The 19,894-nt window shown below is 34.1% G+C and overlaps 1 protein-coding gene across 2 annotated transcripts in view; it reads left to right on the plus strand.

The window, feature by feature from the left end:
- The window catches only part of CFAP54 (cilia and flagella associated protein 54), a 144,366-nt gene that overhangs the window by 12,863 nt on the left and 111,609 nt on the right, over positions 1-19,894 (plus strand). The window contains exons 6-20 of one of the 2 annotated variants that reach the window (XM_087968133.1): positions 1,996-2,139; positions 2,960-3,073; positions 3,153-3,254; positions 4,087-4,285; positions 5,684-5,767; positions 10,084-10,196; positions 10,304-10,475; positions 11,104-11,189; positions 12,352-12,486; positions 14,637-14,781; positions 16,102-16,166; positions 17,720-17,848; positions 18,682-18,832; positions 19,427-19,501; positions 19,583-19,704. In XM_087968133.1, coding sequence (XP_087824259.1) covers positions 1,996-2,139; positions 2,960-3,073; positions 3,153-3,254; positions 4,087-4,285; positions 5,684-5,767; positions 10,084-10,196; positions 10,304-10,475; positions 11,104-11,189; positions 12,352-12,486; positions 14,637-14,781; positions 16,102-16,166; positions 17,720-17,848; positions 18,682-18,832; positions 19,427-19,501; positions 19,583-19,704 — 1,836 coding nt within the window. The remainder of the gene's footprint in view (positions 1-1,995; positions 2,140-2,959; positions 3,074-3,152; positions 3,255-4,086; positions 4,286-5,683; positions 5,768-10,083; positions 10,197-10,303; positions 10,476-11,103; positions 11,190-12,351; positions 12,487-14,636; positions 14,782-16,101; positions 16,167-17,719; positions 17,849-18,681; positions 18,833-19,426; positions 19,502-19,582; positions 19,705-19,894) is intronic. The other variant, XM_087968134.1, reaches the window with a different exon arrangement.

Raw genomic sequence — 19,894 nt, forward strand, 5'->3', positions numbered from 1 at the left:
TTGTTTGACAGGGATCAGGTTTAGAAACAGGAAATAAAATTTGGAATTCATTTTCAAAATGACTGCCGTGTCATTTTAAAGTATGATTTATTAAACATTTTTATTGTCTTTGTATTTAAATATGCATTATTATTTGAACTTGGAGGTCCATAGCCTGTTTGGGAACTGGGCTGTGTGAGTGGCAGGAGCATGCGCTTGCATGCCCAGCTCCATTTGCACGAGCAACAGGTACGCTCGTGTGTGAAGCTTCATTTGTGCCAACACTTGTGCAAATGGAACTGCACATGCAAGTATGTGTGCCTGTTACTCACATGGAACCATTTCCTCCCTCTCGCCCGCCGGTCTGCAAAGCCAGAAAGGTTGGGGACCTCTGGGCTAAATGGCTTGTGATGCTGTTTTTGTTATAAGAATATGTACTAGTCCTTTGTGATTGTTGAGAGAGTTCTTATCTTATGCCGGGAGAAAGCATCATATTATCAATAAGGCCGTGGAACAACCTGATTCAGAATATTTTATCTTGCTCCTTTTGATTTGTGGTTGATTTGTGAACAAAAAGTCAAATGAGGACTTGTTTGGCCATGGATCCCTTTTTCTTTAAAAGCAATTATTTGTCTTTCTTTTTTCTTTTTGCTAACTATATAGGATTGGTAGCTCTCTAGGGAAGTTCAAAAGCAAATAATAATATTTAAATAAGAGTATAAAACTTGCCTTAAGAGTGTGAGAACTAAAATGGGTTCAGAACTATAAAGATGTGATCGTGGAATATTTATAAAATATACCGTATATGTAGTTTGTACATATTTTTACTATTTTGTGCTTTCACATGTTTAATATAAACTTAATATATAAAAATATAATGCAGCTATTTAGAGTATAAAAAAATACATGGATATATAGAAGACTCTTATTGTATTAGGTTGAACTCTAGTGGCATCTAGTGGCTATTTTTCACAGTTACATTTTTTGTTTAATTTGAAGAGTTGATTAAAAAGGTAGTTGCTTTCATTACTATGCAGGATGATTTAAAACAAAAAAATTAATTTTAGAAATATCAGCCAAACCAATAAATTTTCATTATAAAAGGAGCAATGTTATCAGTTCTTTCCCAGTATCTAAATTTTAATTTGCCTTTGGGGACCAGGCAATTGCTCTTAACCAACATGATAGATTTTTTTTTCTTTTTAGTATCTAAATGTATACATGAATTATAAATTAACTTTCTTGAATTTCTGTTTTGAATGTAGCAAAATTAATATTTTTCTGATCAATCTGTCATTATTTCGTGAAAAGTATTCCCATTTAGTAATGATTAATATATGCACACGTACATATTATATATATGTGGGTGGCTGTGGGTGTGTAGATGCACACATGTGCCTTCAATTCAGTATTGATTTCTGGTAACTGCTTTTTCTAGTTCCTGTAGTTTTCTTGGCCAGGCAGGGCAAGTTAAACTATATCATTCTCTGATATTTTAATGAATGAATTAGAAAAAGAGACACACCAGAAAAAGGGGTGTTTCTGTATTGATAAAGAGGATACTTTGTTAGTGGTAACCATCAACTTATCTTTGTACTTAACTATTAGTTACCAGCTCTAAGTGACGAATTTGAATATGTATAATTCTATATTCTAAATACTCCAAGGGCCTAATTATCATTAAAACAAAGCAAGCCTTCAGTCCCTCCCTTCAATTTAAAACTGAAGTTTGAGCTATGACTTAGGACTTTATGTGAAAACACAACTCCCTAATTTTATGCTTGAACCTGGGAAGAGAGGATGGAGTCTGAAGTTGTGTTCTATTTGAGAAGAGAATGTAAGGGTATTAACTTAAGAAACAAACAACATATCTGGAGAAGGTATGTGATTTATACACTTAAGCTCGGGAGCCAAAGGTAGTCAAAATTTGATCTATAACTTGAAATGCATATATTAGAATATCAAAGAAAAAATAATCACAGTCTGGTTTATTAATAAAGGGATACTTTTTAATAGGTGCTGGAATATTTATTGTGGGCATCATTATGTATGGAATCATCAATTCCACTTTTAGCTGTACACTATTTGACATGGAGATCCACTCTGTATGCTGCTGTATGTCAGTGTTATTATGATTGCCAATCAGGTATTCATGGAGAGGTAATCTCTATTTTAACTTTTATTAAAAGATTGAAAAGATACTACTGTTTGAGCTGCTCTCTCTAAAGCATAGCTAAAAGGGATTACTTTGTTTATATTCCTCATTTAGGAGAGGAAGAGTTTACATTAATATTTGGGATTTATCAGTCTATATTTAGGATAGGAATCATTTACATGAAATTTTAGGGTTTTAATGCATTCTTTATAGAAAATGGATTAACTGCCTTTTTCCTTTTTCTTCTCTCCAATCTTTTGAATTATTAGTGTTATCAGATTTGGGTTTCAGTGCACTACCAACTTATTACTACTTTTCTAAATAGTAGGGCCATCATTTTTATTTGTCCCTTCTAACTTTTTGCTACCATGGGGCATTGATTGTTTTTGCTTGTTTTACTAATCAAACAAGTTTTTTCTATCCTACCTATAGGTTAAATTCTCATCTGCTTTTTCCCCATTCATTATTTGTTATTTGCCCAATGTAGTCTCTCTAATGTGTTTCCAGTTTTGCTCTGCCTATTTGCTCATGAAGTCAAATCAGTTGGACATTGAGCAGAATGACATTTGCATCCCAGGTATTGCCAGCGTTTCCAAAATCATCTCCCAGCCTTGTTCCCTTTAATACTTGCAATCTGACTCTATGATAGGGTTTGGAGTATTCCATATAACGTCAGTTGGACTGCTAGGTTAAAATGAACAGACAGTATCGGCATTTCCTTTCTCTACCTGTTGTGTCGTTATTAAAAAGGGGAAATTTCAAACATATTTTTATGCAAAAGTTTCAGAGTGCATCTAATAAATGAATGAGTATATTATGTTGTAGGTGTTTGCACGGCGTGGTTTGATTAAAATTGATGAACTAAAGCAAATGGAGTTTATGAGTTCATCACCTCTGAGTACAGAAACAAAGAAAAAATTCAAAGAAGCAACTGTGAAGGTACATATTTTTCACAAAGATTACCATATTTAAAAACAGAAGTAATATAATAATTATGCATTTCTTCACTTTGAGCCAGATGGCAGCAATGATTTTTAAAAGAACAATATTTGAACCAAGAAGGCGACCAAAAGGAGTTCTGAGACCAAGAATAAAAGCTAATCTGAAAGAAGCACAGCATGTAAGTTTTAGGAATGTTAACTTGTCCTGGCCAGAAATAGGAACTCGTGAAGGTGGCTTTCGTTCATGTCTCTCTGCCTTCCTGCCTGCCTGCCTGTCCACCTGTCCGTCTGTCTGTCTACTTAGAAATAAATCCCTTTGAGCTTAGTGAGACTTATTCTCAGGTGAGTAGATAGAGATTGTAGCATTAGAATACCTGGTTTGAAAAGATTTGGGGCTCAACTGAAGGCTTTATATTATTTATACTTTTAGATTCTGTCCCTTCTTGAAAATTGGAACTCTTTAAAAAGAGATCTTTACATTGAAACCTAACTCTTCATTCTGCCAGGTCCTGTTTTCTCTGCTGTCTGAAATTGCAAATAAGCATTAATGTATTTGAAACCACTACCTGAGGCATAGATCTCTAGAGGGGTATTTGGCTTTTAGAAGGCTGTAAGTCCAGAAAATAATTTCTGTTGAGAACCAGTTGCTGTCAGTGCGTGGCCATAGAAACTTTTACTACTAGCCTTTTGAATCTTACTCATTCGTCTTTCCCATTGGTATAAAGGCCAGAATCATGGCTTTTAATAATTAAATGGCATAGTGTGTTATACATATGCATATTATTTGCAGCATGTTTTATCTTTTTCTCCCAACAATTCATTTTTTTAAAGAATCAGATTTATTACATTTTGCTTCTTATAATGGATTGAAAATGGAAGCCAAGTTTTACTTGACACCAAATTCTACAATATAAGATTCAGCAATCATGGTAACTGTTTTATAGAAATGTATTACTATAGTTCAATTTATTTGAAATACAAACTGATCTTGATGTTTTTATTTTATTGTAGTTGCCTTGGCCTCGTACCATCACAGAACGGTTGCTGATGGAAATATTTGATTGCAATTCATCAATTTTTTTTTCCATTATGGAAGCTCTCTTTGATAAAAACAGACGGACCCTTATTCCTGGACCTTCTGTTCCCGACGAAATAGAAGTGCGTGATATTATTGCGGAACTCTGTTTTGCAGGCGCAGATATTCTTGATGGTAATTGTATATATACATATAACATATGATAGAATGATAAGAAAAATAAATAAAAGTTGGGTACTCTATACAAAATTAACAGAGGTTAACTTTCCCCAAATAGGCCACATTCCAGATGTATGGACTTAGATTATCAGGGTTCTTAGCAATAACTATGATAGTTAAGGAATTGAATATTATATATTCTAGGGAAATCAGACTGATACCAATAGAAGAGAATATATATATAGCTCAAGGCTGATCTGTATATCTTGGTGCTCTCTGAACCTGGTTGTTTGCTTGCAGATGTTTCATTATCAGACAAGGTAACATCTTCAGTGTTAGAAGGGACAGAGGTTTGATCAGTATTCCATGGTCGACAAGTCAAATTGTGATAGGAAATTATTTTCCAGGTATCTAACATTTAAATAAGTGTTGCCTGCTTAGAAATTATGGGTAAGCTGAAACATAATTTCTACCTCTGTGGGAGAAGAGAAAGCAAATCGGACCTGAAAAATATCCTTTGGCTTTCAACTGCCACATTATAGAAGAATGAAAAGGTGCTTATTGGAAAATGATCTCATTGTCTAAGTTGAACCTTGTCCTCAAGCCTGTTAGCAACAACCAGTTTATAGTACAATCCAGAAGATTTTCACCATGACAAAAATTCTAGAGATTTATCTTTCAGGACTGACTGCTATAGTGTTGAATTAGTTTTCCCTGGTACGTGTATAGGGTCTTAGAGATGAAACTGCTTGTGCTAAGCTCTACACTTAATGTGAAATTAACTCCAGTAATGGGCTTTTTGCAAACCTTTTAATAGTCATGGAAGTTCCATTTATTTAATTGATAGGGCTCTAATGTAAGATTCATTGGACTTCAGATGTACCATTTCACCATGCTGTGTTCGTATATATGCCTAAAACAGAATGAAGCTTGAGAACTCTTGATATCTAATTTCTCTTTTTTTTCAATAAACCAGTAAAACCCTCAAGTTGATCTTACAGTTGCTATGCCAATTTTGGGATTTCTTTCTCTGTGCATGTTTTTAAAAATGTTTCTTATATATTTGCTCATGGCTGCACATCTTAAGCCTAAAACATATAGGGGGAACTTAGCTAGGAAACAGCAACTTTGGGAGGGACTTCTATTGATGTGCTTGTGAGCTTACTCCTGATCTAGCAAGAACTTTTCTTTAACTACTAATATGTATTTGGCCTTCTGTTTTGTGGATATTCCCATTAACAATCTCTAAGAATTAATAGACTGTGCTGGTCAGGTGGTTTATAAGCCAAAAGTAAAGTGGCTATGTGGGGCAAGGCTTGAAGAAAGACATTCTTGTAGCAGGTTTGTCAACTCAAGGAGTTGAACAGGCATTAAATAATGTTTAGTATTTAAAAAGATTTATGTTTTTTTAAGGTGGTGGCATCAATGTTTCAATTAATACTTCTGAAGTTTCTTCAATAATAACTACTTCATCACTTATGCAGCAGATATTAGCAGGTATTTTTAATTTTACAGTGCTTAATTAAAATGATGAAATATTTATGTAAGGTAGTGCTTTATAAGATAAGTCATAATAATTATAATTTTACTGCAGATAAAAATGTTTTGACACCTGTTAAATTATCTTCTACTCGCCTTTTTAAAAGAAAAATAAATAACCAGTAATTTGACAGTTTAGGTGACCATGTATTTATTTATTTTTTTATACATGTTTGTAGCTTTTAAAATAACAGAAAAAGAACAAAAGGAACAAAATGCAAAAATACATTATTAAAAATACATGACAAGAGTTTTAAAAAAGAGAAAAATAGACAACAGAAAAAATGAAAATCCCATAAAATAAAGTATAATATTTTGCTATAATAAATAGAATAACAGAGTCAGGTGAGGAAGAGGGCCATGTCATTATTTTTTAATCTTTAAGGCCTTTACTGGCTAGCCACGCAGTAGAATACAGCAATGCATGCAATGGAGCATTGTCCAGCCCACACCAGTAACCCACCTCCACATTGCTGGCATCTGAGTTTAAGTGAAGCTCTGTTACTGATCCATGGGCCCATCCATCTAGTTCTTCAAGAATCATTCTCATCACTCTCATCTCATCAATCTATAAAACCTTTGAAAAACCTGTCTTCAGATATTTCTTGGCCCACTCTTGCCGTTTCAATTTATGTGTCTTGTTCAGTGATGGTTGGGTTCCAACTTTCCTTACCTTGGCTATGTTTCTGAGTACTGAACACCTTGTATTTCTGGGCACTCCAGGTAGGTTGCAATTCTGGAATATGACAGCACTGGAGGATAATGAGTTCCTGGTAGCTTCACATTTGATTTTACTCAAATCAGTTAATGTGTGTCTTTTTTCCTCAACATGTTTCTTGTGACCCTGTTGACTATTTGCAACAAAATGTTTGATGGTTCTGTGACCACACCCCAATATCTTACCAATTTCAAGAGTGCTGCATCTCTTTGAAATACTGTTTTTAATTTTTGGTTTTTCATAATCAGTTAAATCTCTTTTTTGGCCCATTTTGCCTGAGGAAAAGAAGCTGCCTAATGATTATGCATATAGAGTGATATAGGGTGTTGATCTCCTTAGGTCACACACTCCCTCATTACACAAAAGCACATCATTTGATAAGCTTAATATCCACTAAGCATTCAGGTGTATCACAGTTTGAGGAGGAAAATATCCATAAAAATGATATGTTCAAAATACTTACTTTGGCTAATAATTGTGCGCATAGTATATACATATCTACCTAAATATCTATCTAATATATTTATATAATTATCATGCATTTGTTAACAGCTGTATTTTCTATAAAGGAGTCCCACACTTTATTATACTTATTCAATAGCCATACATTTATTATACTCATTCAATAGCCATACATCTCATAACATGCTTGTCATGATCAGGTCAGTACAAGGAAAACTAGTAATTTGGAGTAAAGGTGCTAATTTTGGCTCATGGCAAGGTAAATCTTTCTTTTCTCAAATATATTGTGTCCAGTTTGTAGGTTAAGCCTCTGTTGGCACCTTTTTAATGGCACAGTAAATCTGGATGAATTGCTTGGTTTATATTGCTCTCTTAAGCATATATTGAAACATGAAAAATAATATATGACCTGTTGGCACAGAGAACAATAGTCGAAGAATCAACAATCAACATTTGAAGGACCAAAATACAAACTATAAGTGCAAAGTATAAACACAATTATAGCAGAATGTAAACTAACAAAATCAGAACACAAGAGGTAGTGCAAAAATAAAGGTATTAGTTTCAGCAATGCCCAGTGCAAATGAAGCTAAGTAAGAGAGAAGACATTATTCATTATTCACAATTCATTTTCAAGTGTATTTGTACAGTGGGAAGTGAGTCAGCTATGTTACTCACACAATGTAAGTGTTGTGTACAGAAGTGTATATTGTTGAGTACTGAAGTAATGTTGGAGAAAATATACTTTTAGTAAATATGAGCGTACCTGAAAAAAAGCAGAAGAATGAGAAGGATACTTAAGATTACTTTGCCTTGATTGTTATAAGTTGTCAGATTTTTAAGTTACTGTTACTGTACAGATAGCAATAGTAATAGTAATTTAGACTTATATACTGCTTCACAGTGCTTTACAGCCCTCTCTAAGCAGTTTACAGAGTCAGCATATTGCTCCCAACAATCTGGGTTTTCATTTTACCCAACCTCAGAAGGATGGAAGGCTGAGTCAACTTTGAGTCTCTGAGATTTGAACTGTTGATAGCAGTCAGTCAGCAGAAGTAGCTGCAGTGCAGTACTGCATTCTAACCACTGCACCACCACAGATAACCTTGCTTTTTGTCCATTCATTCAGAGATTATTCAAAGATACAATGGCATTGAAAAAATAGATATATGACCCCACAGTCACATGATCAACTTGCAATTATGACATTGCAGGAAAACTCAGTGATGTAATTGCCATTTGTGACTTTCCCTGCTGGTATCCCATGAGCAAGCTCAATAGGGAAACTGGCAGGAAAGCCAGGCTCCTGTAACTCTGCATAACTTGCACCAGCCCACCCAAGCTCTGCCCCAGATCCTCATGATTCCCCTGTGGCCTGTATCAGCCATCCCAGCATATCCCTGGCCTTCTGTGACTGGTATGTGACCTGCACCAGTCCTAACAAGTCCTCCCCAAACTACCCCAGCTTCCCATGACAATTTCCCAAACTTTTGCAGTAGCCCTGCACCTCTGAAATTCCTGCATGTTCCCACTTAACAACCCACACGTCTGGAATTACAATGGCAACCAGAACTGCCTGGGATTTCCGTTTCTAAATGATGTGGCTATATAAAGTTGTGCTTTGCAACATCATTTAATGGGGGAAATTCTGATCATAATTGTCATCATAACCTGAGCCTACTGTATATCAGGAAAGTAGAATTTTAATATTTAATATTTCTTATGATACTGTCTTCTGACCTGGCCTCCCTTGAAGGGCTGAAAGTACTGGATAGAATATATTGAACTACAACCAGCCAGCCACATTCTGGTTACCATGTTGTGTAACCTAACTAGAGTTTAGATCAGATATCTCTAATGTAGGGCTAAAAAAAGTCAAGAATTCAAACAATAACCTGTACACAATCACTAGTTAGTCATCTGCTTCTATTTGACAGTGAACTAGTTAGAGTGGCTGTTTTACAAGCAAGGTTTTTCTTGCTAGACTAGTTGTTTTTGCAATTTTCAACCATTTTTCTTAAGTCGGCCCTACTGTATCTATACCCTTCAGAAGTTTGCTGTCCTGAGGGTTGGTAACATTCATCTTCCGTATCTGAGTCAGGTATTTTCCTTCCTAATGCTTGCCAAGGACACCTCCATTAAGTATTGCTCTATGACCATAGTTTTAGGAATACTTTTCTGCCCAAATTAGGCTGCTATTTTATCATTAGGGTTTCTTCTCACACTTGTTTTTCCCAGAGAATCAATCATATTATCCATATACAGTAGTATAGAATAACTATTTGGTCCTCTATTTTGTTCTGGGTCAGCTATCATAGAGTCACTACTTGTGTCTGAGCTAAAGCTTTATTTGATAGGCAGTCTGCAACAATGGTTTCTTGCTGTACAATGGTTTCTATTGTTGCCCTTCTTATCCTTTGTCTCATTATTTGCAGTTCTGTGTTTTCACAGTTAAAGAGATCAGATCTTGGTTTTCCCATGTCAGTGATTTTGGCCTTGTTTTTTTGCTATAGATTTGTGGATGAGCTTTTGCACACAAATAAAGGTCTTGGCTAGGTTCATAGAACCATATGCCAAAATTTATCATGATTGGTTGCAATCTGCAATACTATAACCAAGCAAACCGCATGTTGATTTTGTATATTTTGTGAAGCCCAGTTTATCTCAGATGTAAAAATAGTGTAGAAAATGCCAAAGGTGCAACTGACATATGATAATCACTAATTACCAGAGAAGTTGTTCTTCTCTAGAACTTGTAATGTGAACCATGCCTTATAACATTAACAAAATGGAATGGAATATGGGTTTCATATACCTATGTCCTGACTTTACTATATACTTCTTCCACAATATAGTTAATCTAGGCCTTAAGGAAACATTATTTCCTCTACAAGGAATTACCTCTTCTCATGTATTCTTTGACTAAAAGTTCCAATTGATTGTGACCTGATATACTAAATGAAAGCAGTTAAAGACGTACTGTTGCAGCAAAATTAGTAATACGGATATACTGTGTAACAATTTAAAACAGCCTGGGTTTTTATTAGTTTATGAAGAATGGAATATTCTTAAACCGTTTATATTACTCTTACAGGGAAAAATGGTATTTCCGCAGATGCTGCATTAAGATTTATTAAGATAGTCTTCAGTTATGAGGAATGGGATTCATTTGATCATGCAATTGTAGCGTTTTTTTCATTTCTTCAGGTAATGAATTTTATTAGTTTTATTCAGTTCTATAATACAATTATAGATCATGTAGTTTCATTATTTAAAAATAATAAGCCCTGTATTCTTATTTCTCTCTATATTAGAATCAAAGCAATCCAGTATGGAAGAAAGCAAAAGCAGAAGTCAAGCTACTACTTGTAATGCAAAATTTATTGACCATAAGAAAAGCAAGACATGGTTTGTGTGTTCAAGGAGATAATATCCGAGAAACAGCTGCTTTTCGTAGTCAAGGGAAAAAATATATAGGGTTTCTAGGTGGGTTACAGATTACCACTAGAGTGATTTGCTAAATTTGATTGATTTAATTAAAACATGGTCTTTCTTACAAATAAAATAGTCCATTATTTGGTATTTCTAAATTCTTAACATTACATTAATATGTTGCAGTAGTGATCTGGTTCCACTACTAGCATATTAGTATTGCATTTTGTTGTAAATTGTGTTAATAGTCTAGAAATGCTGCGGTAATGTCTGCTTTAAACCTTGAACGTGTGAGTTGATGGCACAACAGGATTAGGCTATTACTTTAATTTTGATCAAACAATTATATTACATTCTATTAAAAAGAAAAAAAATCACAGACTCATATTTTCACACAGAAGATGAAATAAAAAAGATTGGAAGAAAAAGAATATTATTGCTGATGTGTTATACTTTAAACGTGCTGTTATTAAATAAAAAATGAATTCTTATTTAAGTTGGCATTTTCTTAGATATAAATTTATTCCCATTTTGTTAGTTTTATTCAAAAGGAAATATGTGAAATTGAAACTATACTTCATTTTCATAATTTTCATTTTCAACCTAATCCTAACAAACTGAAAATTTGAATTTAACTAATATCTTAATATTTTTTTCTGTTTAAAATAAATTGCAACTGCAGAAGGATCCGTACAACCACCAAAAATTACTGATGATCTTTTTCTGCTGGCAAGGACTCTTTATTCTTCTGTCTGTAAAGCTGAAGAGGTATAGTAAAATCATTGATCTAAAGTATGTGAAATGGAAGTGTTAAATTAATGGGGTGTAAATGTGGTTTATCTCTATGCTTCTGTTGATGCCTGATTTCAGTTACCCCCTAGCATTTTTGTATTCAGTTTGATCTAAAATGTTAACAACTTCTTTGTTGAAACTTTGGTTGAGTTTTTCATGTGCAGTGAGAGTAAGAAGATTTTCATCCACCTCACAGGCATGTTGTGGGGAAAATAGGAGAAGGAAGGAATATTAGATATGTTTGCCACCCCCTTTGCACTGATGATATTACCCCACCTGGTAATGAAACCTTTGTAAGAAAATAACCAGGTTCCAAGAGCACCAACCCCGAAAAAAAAAACAATTAAAAGAAAAGCCAGCAGTTCCACTGTGCGCTATATATATATTCTTTTCTATTGGATTTGTGTTCCTCCTTGATACAAAAGAAAATAGTCCAAGATGAGTAATATTCCTCCCATTTTAACTTCTTTGGGCCACTTAATTCAAAAATATTGGACTTAGACATTTTTCTAATCTGTGGTTTATTTAACTGTGGTTAACTTCAAACCATAATTTATCAATGAAAATGGTTGCCTACTTACATTAAGCAAAATCTAAATGAAGTGCAATTTGAATTAGCACATGTTGAGCCAAGTGGTACTGGAAGGTATTAATGATTGCACTGGTTAGTCTGTGGATAGGAGACAAGAATACCTGAAAGTGTTCTGATTTTTTTCAATATTTTCTCAGTATGCACTGAGCTGAGTAACTTTGGAAGAAATTGTGAAACCTAATTAGCTTTAAATACCAGTGTATGTCAAGTGCATCTGAAATTAGAAACTAAAATAATTATGTTTAAAGTTGAAAAACACTATATTTTTACAGATATTACAAAATCATAATGTGAATCAACATAATATGGAATACTTCTATTGAAGTATAGTTTTGATTTCTGAAGTTTTTTCACATTTTAAAAGTTGCACATTTTAAATATGTACTTTGTGAGGGATGCAAATATGCAAGTCTTTCGACTGATTGAAGGAATAACAAGGATTGGGCATTTGGAAAAAAATAACTTATCAAATAGAAAAGTATTTGATAACTATTGCTTATCAACAGCTATTTGTTAAGGAGCATTTGAAAAATATTTATCTTTCAGGTTCACCAGCCATCCAGAGAAATGATAATTGATGCAACCATGTTTCTGTGGCAAAAGTGTAAAGTAGGAATTCAAAAGATCCAGATGAGTGGAAGTAACTTCTTAAAATTCATTCATAAATACCAAACACCAAAGGTGATCTTTTATCATAAAGTTTTACTTACAGACTTATAGATCAATATGAAGCTACATACATATAATCAGTTAACTTACTGATTTTGAAGTGGGCATTTGCTTGCTAAACTCTGCCTTGTATAACTAGGATAATTTCTGTAAGTAAAGTTAAGTTCAATTTGCTTCTGATAATGCTATAGGGCAAGGAGACCATATGTAAGCAGCTAAAAGCTGAGCATGTAGAAGACAACATACATAGAAATGCTCCAGTTCAGCTTGATTTAAAGAAGGAGCCCCTTAGGAAGTAGTAATTGGAAGAACTAGAAGAAAGTAGTATAATAAAGATTATTACAGAGAAGAAATTGACAAGGAGGTTTGGGAAATGTTTGTTTTAATCTTAAACAAGATAAATTTAAACAGATAAAGAAGAAAGGAAAGAAATTTAAATCTAATTCACATCAACATTCACTGAACAGTCTTCATATACAGTATTTCTATTTTTGTAAAGAATAGTTGCTTCCATCACATCCATATACCACTTCACATTTGCCTTTTTCTTTTTAAACTTGTCATAAGAAGATCTTAAAAATTTCATCCAACCATAACTTTCTCAGTTTTCCTCTTTCAGCCCATTTACTCTTCTTTTATATACTTCTTTTACATTTTATTCTTGATTCATATATTCATATGACTAGACCATCTCAATATGTCTCTTTTGTACTGGTGACTTACTTTTGAATTCAGTTTTGTTCAATATTAAACCATTCACTAAACATTCCAAGAATGGAATCAATGAAACCAAGCTTTCGTTCTTCACATTCTTCATTTATAAGTTTCATTGATCTGATACCATAAAAAATTGAGGGGATCCTCAATTTTTTTATTTTATCAGATCAATGAAACTTATAAATTTCATTCCTTTTCCATTAGTAGTTACAAATACATGCTCAAACTGCATTTAAAACCAATTGGTACTTATCACTGAATATTCATTTTTGGTTCTCCAAAGGGCCCAATAATTATCTTACCTTGTCTTTACCTGTCACTTTATGTGATTTTACAGACTAAGTTTGATCAGGTTTAATTAATTCAGAATGTTATATAGTTCTTTTTAAAACTTCTTCATGTTTTTATCATCCATTAGAAGATAGTATGCGAATGACAGCAACCTATGAATTCCTATTTTCATACATAGCCACATCACTCTAAATGACAGTGGTCATAGTTTCTTAAATGCATTTTAGATTTTTCATTTATACTACATTCTCATACTTCAACCATCTTCCATGTATCATGGGCAAGCAAGGGTTTTATATAAGTTTTAGGAAGGAAAAGAAAAAAGTAGATTACCATATCACATTTGGAACTCCTTAGTAGTGATATGATAGATAGTTTTGGCATGGTTTGGTCAGTATATCACAAGTGTGACCAAACTGAGTTTACGCCAGTCATGCTGACATTATTCTCTGAAAGCTAAGTTCAGAGAGACCATTTTGAAATCACCGTATAGTTTATCTCTTACCAATCAAAGAGAACATGCATTGTACTGACGGATGCTTAAAATACAATTTCTTGATAGTTCATTAAATAGTGTCTGTGAAAGCGGTGAATATGTGAACTGAAATTTGGCTAGCTTTAGAAAATTTGAAAAGTTGCCTTGGCTAAGTGGGAACTGGTATGTGTGATTGCACTGATTGCCTGGCCAAAAACTATGGGTAAGCAAAATTGGTATGCATTGTTCATGTCTGTATACAGTATTTCTTGACTTAAAACCACAATTGAGCCCACAAAATTTCCATTGTTAAGCAAGACAGTAGTTAAATGAGTTTTACAACCTTTCTTGCCACAGTTGTTAAGGAATCATTGCAGTTAAGTTAGCTACACAGTAAGTTAATTGGCTTCCAAGTTGATCATATGACTCTGGAACACTGCAACCATAATAAATAAACACATACCAGTTGCCAAGCATCCACATTTTGATTATGTTACTATAGGATGCTGCAACAGTTGTAAGTGCAAAAAATGGTCACAAGTCAGTTTTTAGTTCCTTTGTAATTTTGAACAGTCACTCAATGAATTGTTGTAAGGTGAAGACTAACTGTATTTATTTCCTATTTGTAAATTCTATAATAAATTTCTAACCTTGGGTTTAATTTTGTTTGTTTGCCTAGTGGCTTCACATTCTTTATGTAGTTAATGAAGTAATTCACACCATTAATCTTGGAATCACTAATCCTGTATTAATAGCTGAAGTATCATTAAGGCTAACATCAGTGATGGAAAATATTGCAGACTTCAAATCTGGAGACATACCAGGTACATGGTTTTTACAATTTAGTTGACAACACATATAATGCTATGTAGTCTTATAAAATATTAAAGTCACCCTATTTTATTTAACATATATATGAAGAAGCTAGGAGATGCCATCTGCCAGTATAGGATGAAATGTCATCAGTATGCTAATAATAATACCTTGCAATCTGTTTTTGTCAGTTTTATGTGGTAGACAAGACAGAAAATATAACTAGATGAGCTAATTCTACTGTAAAAGTACATTAACGGAATCTTGCACATTTGAAAGTACCTCCCCCCCCCATCTCCTTTATAGCCCAAGAAATTACAGAGGGCCTCTTCTGAGCCTCTTGCCCTGCCCACATTTCTGCTGCAGGCTCAGCACCCTTTTGTCTCACTGTTCCTTGTCCTGTGTCACCTTGTCCTATCTCCCAAGGTCATTCCCATACACCATTACATCATTTTCCTCATCAGACTCCGCGTCCCCTTCTATGTTCACAGGACAAACTGTGGGTTATGAGAAAAGTCTTGTATGCCTGAGGTGGAAGGAGATGGGTCACTTTCCCTTGGTGTATTTTCTCTGAGATGCTTTCTACACCATAGAAGAACATGTCCATTTTGAGCAGTGCTAAACTCTTGCAAGGCTGGTAGTTGCTGAGGATTGGGCTTATTAGAGTATTGGTCATGAAAGTGTTACACAAGTTGTGATGCATCCATGTCTGTTGCTGCTTCCCATGACCTCTTTGCTCTGGATAGTCTTTCCAGTGGACCAAGTTTGCTTCCCTTCCCTTATTTCCCAATAAAATAAGAATAAGCTAGCTGGCTCCTTAAGTGATTTGGATCATTTAAACCAAGTGAGGCAAAGAACATCACTTGCAATTGTGGTATGAAGGAGCTGAAAATGCTACCTGGCAAAGGTGATTCCATTCAAGGCAATTGTCTAAAGTAAGTACATTTTAAAGTTCAAATATGTAGGCATTAGGCTATGTAATATGTCCGTGGTGGCGCAGTAGTTAGAGTGCAGTACTGCAGGCTACTTCTGCTGCCTGCCAGCTGCCTGAAATTTGGCAGTTCAAATCTCATCACGCTCAAGGTTGACTCATCCTTCCATCCTTCCAAGGTTAGTAAAATGAGCACTCAGATTATTGGGGCAATATGCTGATTCTGTAAAATGCTTAGAGAGGGTTGTAATTGTAAAACACTGTAAAGCGGTATATAACAGTGCTATTGCTATCTCAATTACTGAGTTACTCAATTACAAACTGAGAACCAGTTACAGGTATTTTATGAGAGACTACAGGCCTATTATAAATCTTTGTTTTACTTTTCCCTTTCCTGCAGTTTTAGCAGAAGATGATTCTCTGTTTTCAGAATACTACACCAGTAACATTCCTTCATTATTACAGGTATTTTTCCCTTAACTACCATAGATTAATATATGTTGATTGCTTAGAATTTTGAAAACCACTGAAACAACACCAAATGAAAATTGTAATTAAAAAAAGTTTATTCCAAAGAAGAGAAGATAACTAAATACTGGAAAGACTTGCTATGTTTCAGTCCAGAAATAAGAATTTTGGATGTGAAATGTTAGTTTCCTAACTCAAGAAAAATCCAAAGTAGAGACGAATTCCCAGATTATAGACCAACTGATTTTTCCTTTTTAAGAATTTCACTTGCTGAATCAGTAATATCCCACTATTTCAGTGCCTGGGGAAGAGAGATGCTAGAAGTATTTATTCTTTTCATTCTGTGGCATGGCTATTAAGAATATCTTTTGGAACAGCCAAAATTTAAATTGAATTATCTTCTATTAAACAAGAACAAAAGAATCTTTATCTGCTTTGAGCCAATCTAGTTCAATTTTAAATGGTGTAGTATTAGTCATTACCTAGACCCACCTGCATGTCACCGTCTTGGAAGATTTCACCAGCCAGGAGGGACAAGGATCTAATAAGCAGATAGTTGCACTGACAGCTCCAAAGACCCTGCCCACTTCCTCAGTTTCAACAGGGTGAAATGATTTACTGATAATTGGGCATATACATTCCCTTAGGTCTTGGCTGGGGCAGAACCTTAATTTGGCTGGACATATTTTTGAGAGGGGAAGTCCACCCTCTGGTGTCAGTCAGGTCTCTGACTTGTTCTCTCCAGAGAGGTCACAAAAATGGAGGGGCGGGGTCTTTTTGTTAACCAATCTGGCATTCATCAGCAGTAGTTGAAGGCCCAGGCCTTCAAAGGTCCACTGTCCAGGGTTTGGATGTGAGCTCAAAGAACTGGAACATGCCATTGATATTAAATATCAGGGTCATATTTCCCTGCAAGGGCCTGCCTTTTGGCTCCCAAATCATCATGTCTGTCACCACTTGAATTTGTTATCCCGTTCCAAGCCCCAAGAGAATCCCCTGTCTCCTACTCCTTGGCTGGTGTCTCTGGCCCTCACCCAGCCATCCCCATACGTCAATCTAACAATGCAAAGTGTGAGGGGGAAACTCCAGGAGCACTTAAATAATAGCTCTCAAGGCCAGCCAGAGCCCTCACACTCTATATACCTCCTCATTACTCCTTAGTAACTGGTTTCTCCCACTGACCACTTAGGGAGGACCCTCTGTCTCTCATTCTTTTTAAAATGTTATGTGCCCCTGTCCAGAAATAAATTGCGTCATTAAGTCTTTTAAGCATATTGATTTACCTTGAGGTTGTTAACACTGCTTTACTGTAATTTTTAACCGACTCAACTGTATTTAATACAGTATTTGAGATAGCTGCTCAGAATGTAATTCTGTTGCTTAAGAGTTAAAGTTTCACAATTTCTGACATTCAACAACTAGAAATAATAGATATTATTTTATTTCTCTTGGTTTTCTCTGTAGTCTTTAAAACAAAATCTTAGAAGCAAAAATTAATTGCCTTTCTCTCGCTTTTGTCTTCATTAATCAAATGTATGGATATATTTCAGCAACCTCCCCGAGAACAATTATTTTTGGCTTATGAGTATATTGACAGAGCAATTATAGCAATTAATCGAGCTCATGTACTAACAGTTTTACCTGATGGAACATCAGTGTTTGATAATTATTGTAAAAAGGTAAGCTATTCAAAGTAACAGATCTCTGCAGGTTAGCTAAAAACTTAACTGTCACTGGAGCAATCATCCACAGATTACTTATAGTTTTGGGCAGCATAGTCAGAAGAATACTTTTTTCTTAACCTTATCAGAAAGTACACAAGAGAAAACCATGATAAACTGATGAAACACAAATGTATATTTGGAGAAAAAGGGTAAGCACTTGAAGAAACTAATTAAGCATGGTTAGCTCTGTTTCCTTTGTGATTGTGATATGTGATAGCATAGGTCAGGAAATGTATTGCAAGTGGAAGAAGCAATGGATTCAATTATATAGCAACATATCCTACAAGCCAATTTCTCCTAGCCAGTGAAGAAGCTGAAAACAAGTTGGATATTCCAGCAAGACAACAATTTAAAACATAGTTAATCATGGTCATACTAAAAAAAAAAAGGAAAGAAAAGTACTGAAGAGAAACATACAGCATTATTGCAAAAATTAAGATTAAACTTGAAATTGAAACATCAGGATTTTTTTTAATCTAACCCTTCTAATTATTATTGGAACAGTATATTAAAGGAAACATAGAGTATTTAATTATGATGATTAACTTAATAATATTTCTGAGTTAGAAAAGTTTTTTTCGGTTGTCTTTTGTGGAAGTCTCCTCCCCCCCACTTTATGATTTGTTTTTATTTATACTTGTGATTTGGGTTATACTAATTATCACTTTCGCCTTTTAATTGTTTTAATAGAACTAATATTTAATATTCCAAAAGAAAGCTGAATAGCCATTTTGAAAAAAAATGCTTCCTAAAATATATAAAGATGAATTGGCAAATTTTCTTTCAAGCAGATGACTACAGAAGAGCAGGTTGTGAATAAAATTTTATCATCAGATAATGAGAGATCACCAATAGGGAACAATTTTATTATGGATCTACACATTGAACTTATTCAGGCTCAGCACCGAATAGCAATTAAACTACTTAATGCAACTCAAGGTAGGTAAAGTAAGGTGGTATAAGTACTTTTTGGTAATTACATTTCATACTAGAGGACCATTCAATTTTATTATGTATCATAAAGATGAAAATATAACTTTTAAAATGTGTAGTATTTATTTATTATGTCTTTATTATGGATCCAGATTATTTTTATCATGGCACTATTCTCAGTTAATAGTATTTATGTATTTCCAGGATAAAGTTGTAAAAATTATATTTTTCTATCCAGGTAAATTTTTGCTTTGCTTATGCCACATATTACAGACTTGCAAACATGGCCACTGTTGCTTCGTGTTTACAAATCTGAAATTAATTATATTGCCTCTTTTCTTTTATAAAGATGTTTCTATGCTTTTTATAAAATGAATAATGGAGACTCATCACTTTTTTTCTGACTGTATGTAATTAAAATGCCCATCTTGTTCAACTGCAGCCTTTTGTATTCAAACATTATGTGATCCTAAGTTCAAGTAGTTTCTGAACCATTGGTCATTAAGCAAGGATCACTTGTACAACTGTTACTTCTTCTGTGTTTCTATATAATTGTAGACCATATAATATGTACACACACACATTTATGCTTTTTTTTAGATACTCAAAGTGGTGACGAAAATCCAAAGGCCAAGGGTCTTGCAAGGAATGTAAGCCAGTTAAAATGTCTAACAGGTACATACTTGTAAAAATACCCAGCAGAATTAAACTTTATATGAAGAAATTGAATTAACTTTCAAAAATTTGTTTTTACAGAATTGGAGATAATGGAGAAAATAAAAAAGAATAAATTGTCCAAAGCTCTCTACTTGATGCAGAAAGCTACGCTGATGCTTCCAGTAGGATTAGATTGTTCTTCTGCAAATCAGCTTCTGAAAGTATATAAATTATATTGTTAATTTAAGTAAATTTGATGTGTAATTATATTTTTCATTCATGTGATTGTTTATTGGAGCAGTATTTATGAATTGTAGATTCCATACAAACTCAACATTCCTGAAAATTGTCATAGCAATTCTTTTAATAACAGATATTATTTAAGAATTTTCTGTATCAAAAAGTAAGATA

The sequence above is a fragment of the Notechis scutatus genome, chromosome 6 (genome assembly GCF_049901735.1).
Source record: "Notechis scutatus isolate UNSWTSFEM ecotype Mainland chromosome 6, rNotScu1.2, whole genome shotgun sequence".
NCBI classification, from domain to species: domain Eukaryota; kingdom Metazoa; phylum Chordata; class Lepidosauria; order Squamata; family Elapidae; genus Notechis; species Notechis scutatus.